This window comes from Anopheles funestus, chromosome 2RL (genome assembly GCF_943734845.2).
Source record: "Anopheles funestus chromosome 2RL, idAnoFuneDA-416_04, whole genome shotgun sequence".
NCBI classification, from domain to species: domain Eukaryota; kingdom Metazoa; phylum Arthropoda; class Insecta; order Diptera; family Culicidae; genus Anopheles; species Anopheles funestus.
In genome coordinates, this window is record NC_064598.1 from 75,856,678 (window position 1) to 75,867,015 (window position 10,338).

The window sequence follows — 10,338 nt, forward strand, 5'->3', positions numbered from 1 at the left end:
AAACTTAAAAATGAAGAAAAATGTTGTCACTTGTAAAATGTTATTTGAACACAAAAAAGAAGTTAAAACCAGCCACTATAAAAACCCATACGTCAGTAGCAGCAGGTGGGCGATATATAGGGGTAAAAGTTTTGTATGATATTTACATGAGATTCATCGTCAATCGGAGCGAAAACAAAGTATAACTTTATACAGAAAAATAGTACAAAAACGACAAAATAAATTGGTGAGACCAGGGAAAAAGATTTCCGATTTTGCAATGATGTGCCACAATCATAGCCTTTATGGTAGCCATCTTTGCACTAGTTTAGAATGCTTCTTGCAGGGAATCTGTTTCTTTACGACCAATACTTCCAATTGGTGGACAACCATTCCTTCCGGGCTGCCAGCTTAATATTCTTGCTGGTAATATGTTAGTGCGAGTTTAAATTGTGTGTATTGGAGAGGGAATGCTTACGAATGAATTCAAAACAGGTGTGCCTGCTGTAAGGTCCTTTATTCCTATCTACTTTACTAATAAGGAGAAATGTGTTCAAACATTTCCTAGCGCGAGATAACATGTTGGCGGAGTGTAGCAAAAATAAACCTCCCCGCAAGGATGATGATGATGTGGAATTGGATTTGGTCGGGACGATGCGTATAAGATCGTCTGGTTATAATTAAATTCTTTTCGGCTTCTACCTCCTGGACGTCTTGCACATGGTTCGATAATAGCTTAACGCTAGGATGCAGAAAAAGAGCATTCATTCTTCATTGCTTTAAAGTAGCAGTTGTTCAACTGCCTCTATGTATACTACAGGCTTATCTAATGAGGCATGAAAATGGGGTAAAGCTTTTAGAGTTGAAAATATCGTTATTAACATCACTAATCGTACGATACCAGCAATCGACTATAAAAAAGAGATTTATAATATCAGAAATAGCGTAGAATTGACGCGTAAAAAATAAAACTCAAAATTCTTTCACTAAACTACTACAACTAACCGAATGAATAAGTTAAAAGTAAGAAAGTACAACGGAAAAAAGGTTTAAGATTTTGAAATTGGAGCAGAATAGGTCATCAAAACGAACCCAAAAACTAGAGTCCTCAAGAAGAAAAACCCAAAACTTTTGAAACTAAACTACAACGTTCTCTACCCAACAATCGATTTGGTGCAGTTTTTTTTTAGGAAAAAGGAAATAGAAGAAAAAATAACGTTTTTGTGTAAGTGTGTTTTTTAACATGAAAGGAAAAAGAGAACAGAACAAACAGACAATAGTAGCGATGGAGTGGAATGGTTTTTTGTTGTTGTTTGGAACGCAGTGTGACAGGGACGATAATAGTGAAATGGGAAGATCCTTCACAAGATGGCTTCTACATGTTAAGTACCGTGTGCCAGAGGCTAGTCGAAAGTGTGAAGAATCTGTTTGATTGTTGAACGATTCTTCTCACATCTTCAAATCTAGTTTGGAACGGGTACTGTAAGTGGAAGTATTATGTTTTGGCTGGATCATGGGAAATCTTAAGGGAATTGGATGGTGCGCAGTGATGTGGTGTGGTGTCCTAAAGCCGTCACAAGAGTCGACTTTCTCCTGTGCACCGGTGAGCACGTGGCTGTACAGTAATACACGGGGCCACGCTGTGAGGACGCCCTTAAGGAGTGGAGTGGTTCCCTTTCACATTAGCCTGCGTGGTGGCGTATGTACGTACACGTGGCGATAACGATAGTGACATTACATTACGGACGAGTGAACCGGAGATCGAACTGATTCGGAAGGAACATATAAGAAATAGGCGAGCGTGGTGCGCTTAAAGCGGGATAGTAATACGAACGAGTACGCGAGTCTTTCATTGTCTGCGCACGGGTAACAGCATTCTGCACACTCTTTTGGGCGAGGAAAACCAAGTTGGGTCCATGTTTTGGAAGATTGATTGGTAGATGGGAAAGATGAGCCGGGAGCTGGGACACGGAAAATGGGACAAGTGACAGAAGCTGGCTGTTAACCTGCACCGACCCAAAACACGCTTTACCGAAAGACCCGCTGGAGGAGCTGTAGCAAGTACACGGCTAGCACGCTACCGATGCACGTGTGCACGGTGTGCCGGTGATCGTTTGCGGTGAGCAAGCTGGAGGGACTGGAGTTACACATATCTTCCTCACAGAAACACATATGGCCATTGCCAGAACTTTCCATCATACACACATGATCTACCATGAACAGATTGATCTGCAACTGTGACGTACACATCCGCCTCACGACTTCGTACGCTGTACGAATGTTGGATGCGTTAAAAGTGTATGTGTGAAATATTGTATGTATATGTGTAGAGTTTTGGGTGTGTGTGTGTGTGACGTTTGTTTGTTTTTTTGTTTTAATGTCATGGCGACCAATGACAATGTCACACGCGGACGCCATTCCATTGATCATACAACAGCGATCAAGTCATTTATCATGAAAAAGGAATGTAAAACGACATAGAAGAGATGTCACGAAATACGTCGAGACACCATGTGGTGTGTTTGTAGTGTGTGCGTTAGTGTTTTGTTTAGTTAAGTACAACAGTTCCAGACGATCCGAACATCGGTGGACGTTACGATCGACGGCGCGATTGTGTGTTGAGCGTTGATTGGTTAGTTTTTTTTTTGTGGTTCCGTTTATCAGTTGTGTTTGATTTGTATTATCGGAATATATATGTTTGTGTGTGGTTGTTTAATCGTTGCATCGTTGCATTCGAAGAAACAAATTGGGGAAGTTGCAGTTTTTGCGCGCGGTGGCATTTGCGGTAGCGAATTAAATTCAATAAATAGTGATAAAGTGTATGGTGTAAGCCATTCATCGGTAGTGAGAAGATAATTTATTAAAATAAAAGTATTTCGTGGAAGATAAAAATGAGCAAGAATAATTAAAAGAGTGTTTAAAATGTTTGTAAAACAAGGCGAACAAGAAGAGAAATATGTAAAAAATGGAAAACGTTGTAAAGTTTTAAATTTTAAAGTAAAATTTGATAAAAAGAATTGAAGGAAAAAGTAGAAGAGAAATATGAAAAAAAGACATTTTTAAACAGCAAGTACGGCAAAACAATAAAAACGGAAAAAGAGAAAGAAATGGAAAAGAGAGAAAAAAGAGAAATATATGCATTAATACCTTCGTTTGGTTATTGATGGTGTTTTGCTTTTAAATGTAATAATATGTGAACTATTGTATATTACGTATTTACGTATGTTCTATATGTATTGCTACTCTATATAACATTATCATAATGATCAGTGCATTCAAACACTGAACTGAAAACTGAACAAGCGGACAACGATGAATACGCCGAAGCAAAAGAAAATGTGGGATCTTTTTGTAAATATACCACGAAATATTATTTCATATTAAATGAAAAAATATAATTCGGTTAATACAAGTACTAAACAGGATAAATGATAACGATTTAAAATGATAAAATATTTCATTCATTGTGTAGCGATTGTCACGATACAGAATGGTACGGGTAACGGAAAAATCAACAGAGGAAAACAATACATACAAACGATCATAATTATGTATTGGTTAGAGAATAGCTTTTATTAACTCTGCTCAAGCAACGTTTCACCGTTGTTGAGAAACGTCTCTACTTACGTGTTCTCGAATGGCGCACCATTTTGACGCAGCATCCGTTACAGGTCATCAGCGGTGGCTGATCCCGTGGTAGGGCGGTATAGTTGAAGGGATCCTTGCATCGTGCATCCGTCCAGCTGTCACACTCGTAGCAGTAGATGGAACGTGCTTTAATTGGTTGATGGACGTGTATAGAAATATTAGTAACAATAGAAAATGTTTGTTCAAAAATACATGGAGGAGTTTGTTATTGTGAACTTAAAAACATTCTACCATACAAATAGTTAAAACAATTTAATATCAATTGGAATTAAGGAGGAAGACAAAAAGGGACCGGGGGAATGGAAGAAAGAGATACTTCAATTTTAGTTAGCTGTAGAACGAAGTGCACAAACGATCTACCACGAGCTGATGCAACAGCAATTAAGAACGTTAACAATTATTAGCGGGATTGTTAGTTAAAGTTTTTACAAGCACAACAGGGTAAGATGTTCGATATTCGATACAATAGTTATTGGTGGATACGTTAAAAATGAAAAAGCAAATTTATTTTTTTATCTATTTTTACAGGGTATTTGACTCACTCCGTCACATCACAGCTTACAGTGGTCGGTACAAAAAAGATCCTATTATAAACCCTAATTCCATGATGATAAAGTGGTCTATTATAAATTACTTGCATTGTTTGATTTTCAAGTTTTTAATGATTCATGTTGTGCTGCATATTGTACTTTTTTAAAACATATTTTCGATTGATTTGCCATAAGAAGCGAACCTAGAATATCTAACTATAGAAATAAAAAATCTGCTTGGGGGAAAAATAATTATTATTTTGATATGAATATTATTTTAATAAATATTCATTTTACTCAAATTACTATTTTCAATACAATAAAAAAAATATAAATTTAGATAGTACACTCAAGTCCTCTTAAATTTTTGTAAACATGGATATTGTTCAACCTCAAAAAGGGAGTTTTTTTGTGTGTGCCCTACACTGTACTTTGGACCCATTGAACCCTAAAACCACTTGAAGATCGGCTCTTGAGAACACTTCACAACAGCCGCTAGAAAGCAATCGCGATGAGAAGCAATTTCAATCAAACACACGATATCATTGCAAGTGTTTCATATTACAACGTTCTATAAGTGTCCCGACCCGTACGATGATCACTTCCGAATCGTAACGGGTGCCAGATTAATTCCATTTCCATTCATTGCTACGATCCATCGAAATTGGTATTTGTTTTAATTTTCTTCACGGATCCACACCGCGGTGCGTATCGTTCCGTATCGTGGGCCGCAACAAGATTGATTGTAAACAATGATTCTTAGCAAAGCAAAGAAGGCGCTTCAGTGATGTAAACGTTACGGAGATGCATGGAAAATGGTCGGCCTGTAGTAGAAGAAGCGCCGGGGGTTGGTTTCATAAACAAAATTCGATGCGATAAATAAACGATTAACGAGTGTGCCGTACGATGTGACGGAGTGAGAAGATCGCAAACTACGCACGATTCGAGTAAATACACGATCGAAGGAGATAGATGGTGATGAAAATTGAATTACCACCCCTATTGGGATGCGCTTCCGATGGTTTTTGGGGGGGTTGATTGAGGGAAAGAAAATTGAACATGACAGAAAGCCGTGATGGTGGGTGGGATCGCATCCATCATAAGAGTGGATGAAAGTATGCAACAAACAGACAGTGAGATGTGCTCGAAAGCAATCTTCTCGCCGTGTTTGGTGTTTGGCAGTCGAAGCGAGGAAAAACATCCATCACAAGGGGGAGAAGCCGTTGATGATTGATGGAAATTCATAAGTATTATGCGGAATATTGCAACACTACACTTATTTGGCGCTTCGATCAATATCTTGAACTGCTCTCGCTATTTGCCAGACGACAGGATGCAAATTGACAAGGATTGTAACAGTCGGTTGTAGAGAAATAATATTTTTTGGACTAAAGTAAGGAAACAAAAATTAATTTCGAAATTTGATCTTATTTTCTAAAATACACCATGATAAACACACAAAAGATGTTTAACTTTATAAACATTTAATGTTAAGTTCTGTTGCCTTTGTGCTTACTTTGACACTCTGCGGAAACCTGTGGAATCCAAAACCAAAATACTCCTACCAATGCTATTTCCGAGTAGTTTTTGTTTTTGGTTTTAATTTTCCAAGTGATTGGCACGTTGATCAAAAGCGGGATGAATTTTCCAGATGAACACCGGATGCGAAGGTTTTTTTTGGCGTGTATGTGTGTGGATTTGTTGTTATTTTTTCGAACGGTTTTATGGATTTGTAGAGGTCATGCGTTCGTTGTTGGAATGAAAAAAAAGGATAAAAGAAGATACATTCAGCCGTTAGTGGTTTAAAGGCAGGGGTGGCAGGAAATCCGGGCAGGCCAGTCACTTGGTTGGTGAGAATTTGTGGAATGTCTTCTGTGAGGTTTGTTGTAAAAAAAAAATGTTGCGCGTGTCAATGATGTGTATTAAACAAACGGAATGATTCGGTATTGGGCGATGATAATTGATGCATGCAAATGTAGGAAAACGACCACAAGTTCGTTACATTTGACAAACATAAATGAGGTCTCATAACAAAGCCTTCTTAAACAATTGTGCAGTGATGCAGACATACGAAACGAAACCAATTAACAACTAAACCCAAATAAACGATAGCAATCGTAACGTAAAGGCCTAACTCGAACATAGAAAAACAACATATCAACGGATAGGTACATACACAACTAACATAAAATAAATCAAGCAAACACATAGAACAGCTATATGAGGGATGAAGGGAACAAAAAAAAACCTGACACAAAACCAATAACTTACATGGAAAGCAATTGTCCGCGGAACATAAGTAAACGGACGAAATCAGAATCACTTAATGTGGAAAAGAAAACGAGAGGAGCGTTACTAGAATGAGTTTTCTTAACTGTTTAGTGGCCGAATATGACGCTCCGTGATTAAAACGTAAGGTGGATTAAGTCTTATCACTTGATACATGTTTGTTTTAAGATTACAATGAACCTATAGCCATTTTGTATTATCATCTTCTTTGTTTTAAATTTACCTCTGGTACTTTTTACATGAACTAGATTTTTTACTGGGAGCTTCATTTTAAGAGATATATTATTAGAACGATATTCAATCTCAATTTTGGCAGTCCTTAGTTTTACATGATATCAATAAATCTAATATTATTATAACTATCATTTGCCATAAGTGATTATTTCACCAAAGCAAATAAGCGAACTAGGTAAAAATTTGATAATTTGATTTATTTCTATTAAAAATAAAATTAACTAGCTTTTCATAGTTAAGATCTTTTATTAAAGTTTTTACGTCAATCTATCGCAAAAACAATTAAGGAATGAAATAATTTAGTTTAATGTATAAAATAAAAGAAACATAAGAAAACTTTCATTAAAATAAAATATCCCTGTACATTTTAATAACTCCAACATTAATATCTGAAATGTTATTTCTTTTACAAAGAAAAACTTGCACTGCAATTGTATGAAAAAGGCAACCAAATAATAGAAACATGTTCAAAGTCACATGGAGCACCAGGCGTCTCCATCAGACGCTGGCACGTGCAGACAAATTCCGTTTTCTGAATGTGAATTGTTTTAAATGCGAAACATATGTATGTGTGTGTGTGTACGATCGTGATGTTTTTCATGTCAGTGTAGTACAGTGCGGGTTCGTAACGGTAACAATGCAACCGACCTACCTAAAGGAATTATAACCCACTGCTTTCGATCCATGTTCTATGCGTTGGTTTGAATTACAAAATTCGCCTATCCTAATAACAACGTTTTGCGTTCGTAGCTGATTAATCCTTTCGTAGTGCAGACGAAACGGAACCCTTTGTGCCGGTTCCTGGAGCAGAAGCTCGTACCATATGATGGGTTACTTAGCGGGTGACGTTAGCGGGTGTAGTGTTGGCGCGGTTGAAATGCAACAGTGTGCGGCAACCGCAGAGAGCACACTCCGGAGCGAGAGAAGGATAATATGTGGGCGCTATGTGTGTGTGTGTTTAGATATATTTCTCATGCGCCTTTTTGTACGCGAGTGTGCGTTTATACTTTGAGTGTTAAGAGAAGACAAAAAAAACAGGAGAGCAAATAGGGGAAGTGCGCTAGAAATGTAGGAAGCGCACAAGAAAAGGTTACGAAGATTCCGTTTTTCCGTTGTTTCGTTGGTGGCGTCGAGGACACGATACTGTTGACGCTGGTACTACTACTTCTGCTGCTGCTGCTGCTAGTGCTGCTGCTGCTGCTGCTGCTTCTTTTGCTACTACTGATGGCGACATTGAGTTCCGGGCTAGGTCGACAGCAACCCTAACTTAGTCGTACCATTGTATTGCACACCGACAAACCCTTAAACCGAACCACCGAATATAATGCCGATGGGTCACTGGTGGTCCACTGGTGTGGACCAGATATTGATTTCAGGCGGTTCACACTGCTGGGTTCGGTGCAGCTGGTGCCAAGTTTTGTTTTTTTTCTCTCCCCTGCCCAGCTGCTACCCGAATTGCCGACTTCTTTATGCTGCAGATAATTGATTTTTTGTTTCTTCCCTTTTGCTATTCACACTATACTTTTGCACGATTTTCTATGGGCTGCTAGATTTTTGGGCACAAAACCTTATACACATACACATACACATTTGGAACACTTTATGCTAATGCAGATTTCACTTGTTTCATTTTTTGGCCTCTGTAATCGATATGACAAAAATAGTACACTTATGTAAATGCGAGCCAAAGCAAACGGCTGTAGAATGTTAAATAGAAAGACATGGCCCTTAACAACGATGAATCGTGTAATATTCACACAATTTTACTTCTTATTTACGGTGCACAATCGTTTCGCTACTTTTGCTAGCAACTTTTAAAACAATAAACACGAATTACGTATAATAAGGTTTCACACTAGAACACAACTTAAATAGCACAACTTTTACGGTGTAAAAGTGAACCGGGACTCGTGATATGGTCTCGCAGCAGCGCGACGCTCATCCGCAATGCGACATTGACAGTTTTCCGACGGGACGGAGTTTTCACGGCACCATGGCAAGCTTTCGTGACTGCCAAAGCGCTTGCTGTCACCGGTTGCCTTATGGCAGGCTCGTTGTCCCTCCGTTTGTCTACGGGTCTGCGCGAAATATCAAACTGTCAACTGTCAAAATCCACATCCCGGACACTGGACTGCGGAAAAAAGGGTGAAAAGCGATGATCATATCATGGTTGTTCATCCAATATCATCCAAGGGAGAAATGATAACAATATGAGAAACAATCCGTATAAGGTACAGCGATGGTCAAGAAGCTGAATAATACGAAGACGGTAGTAGAAATGAGTTCCACTTTGTGTTTTTCTTTTTCACTATATTTGAGAGATGTGATGCTAAAAATATATATCATTTCGTCGCTATCCGTGGGCATCTCGGAAAACAGATTGAAGAGCACTTTTCGAGCAGTCACTACCACCACTAGCGTGTAGAGTTCGCATAGCTTTCTATTGCCACAAATGTCCCACTAAATAACATTAAAACGAATTCATTGTTGCCTCGCTTACATTTTGAAACACTAATATTATAATGGTCCTCTTTGCACCAATAGACAACACCGTTCTATTCTACACCGTTCAAGTCGCTCCAACTAATGATGGCACACAACTGGCCCTTGCTGCTGTGGCGTTCTTTCTCCCTTGCCAATCCTGCACGTTAGGTTGAAAGTCAAAATTCGTGTCGACTTACGCGTACGTCAATGCTCGCTCACTCTCAGCATTCTCTCCGGAACGTGTGTCGCACGAGGATGCAAATTTATCTGGCTGCTACACGATGGCAAATGGTTGTCTGCATGATTGTTGACCATCTTCGCATGTTGCTCAGCGGCCGCACTTTACTGGTCGTCAACGGCCGTCCTCATAACGGTTAGCTGTGTTGGTTGCATCTATACATACACACACACAAATTCGCTCTCTATCTCTCTAATTCTCAGAGACAAACGTTATGAGATATTGCGAAAATTATTTATGTTTTGCATGATGTTCTTCGAAAGAGAATTTGATCGCACTTTAAAACAATGAGTGGGACACGTTTTTTTTATTTGAAAAAGTATATTATTCTTTTACGTAAGTATGAGAAGTGAACATATTAATCATTTCACTATTTATGTATGAAGAGAATGGAGGAGAAATTCCAGAGAAAGTGCATGGAACAAGAGAGGACAGTTTTGAGAGAATGAAAACAAACGAGACGAAAAAAAGATTTCCCCCGTACAATATATTTTAGTTTGTTGTTGTTAGATGACAGCTGGAAAACTCACGCCACTGGCCATTTATTGGCGATTATATGTGTGTTTGTGTGTGTGTATTTTGATGAGCTGGAAAAACGTCACTCCGAGTCAAACAGTAGCAAATAATAAAAATATTTTCAATTTTATTTAAAAAGAAATTTTCATTTTGTGATGAAATTGGAATATTTTGTACTCTTTTTTATCTCTTATTTCCAATTGGAATGGAAATATCTTTCACCAAAACCCATCAATAACATTCAAAACTGTGCCTTCCTTGACGGTGTGATTGACGGGCGTGCAATTGTTGATGCTTGGCCAATAAATCAGTCTGCTCGAAAATCTCATCCCGAACGAAGTAAAACCGTAAACGTACTAAAGAGATAAATAAAACGAATTGAAAACAACACTTTTTTACTTGCCCAAAAGCGGTACCAAG

General features: G+C 38.4%; 1 protein-coding gene across 9 annotated transcripts; it reads right to left on the minus strand.

Moving 5' to 3' along the window:
- Positions 1-1,800: 1,800 nt before the first annotated feature.
- LOC125763999 (protein quiver) lies at positions 1,801-9,854 on the minus strand. Of its 9 annotated transcripts, none has more exons than XM_049427756.1 (6): positions 9,362-9,854; positions 8,518-8,811; positions 7,333-8,320; positions 5,674-5,727; positions 3,607-3,753; positions 1,801-2,249 (listed from the first exon to the last, which is right to left on the minus strand). In XM_049427756.1, the coding sequence occupies exons 3-6, from the start codon at positions 7,364-7,366 to the stop codon at positions 2,008-2,010; spliced, it is 477 nt and encodes a 158-aa protein (XP_049283713.1). In that variant the 5' UTR covers positions 7,367-8,320; positions 8,518-8,811; positions 9,362-9,854; the 3' UTR covers positions 1,801-2,007. The 9 variants fall into 9 exon arrangements, with proteins under 9 accessions (XP_049283713.1, XP_049283712.1, XP_049283709.1 ...); XM_049427755.1 differs by lacking the exon at positions 9,362-9,854 and adding an exon at positions 9,181-9,330 and having other exon boundaries at positions 8,568-8,811; XM_049427752.1 differs by lacking the exon at positions 9,362-9,854 and adding an exon at positions 9,181-9,330.
- Between the last annotated feature and the right edge of the window lie 484 nt (positions 9,855-10,338).

Bases quoted from the DNA above. Each gene is read 5' to 3' on its own strand.
- LOC125763999 (XM_049427756.1), bottom strand. From the start codon at position 7,366: ATGGATCGAAAGCAGTGGGTTATAATTCCTTTAG. The intron at 5,728-7,332 runs GTAGGTCGGTTG...ACTCGGAAATAG, and splicing joins GTGGGTTATAATTCCTTTAG to CATTGGTAGGAGTATTTTGG. The intron at 3,754-5,673 runs GTAAGCACAAAG...AACCAATTAAAG, and splicing joins GGTTTCCGCAGAGTGTCAAA to CACGTTCCATCTACTGCTAC.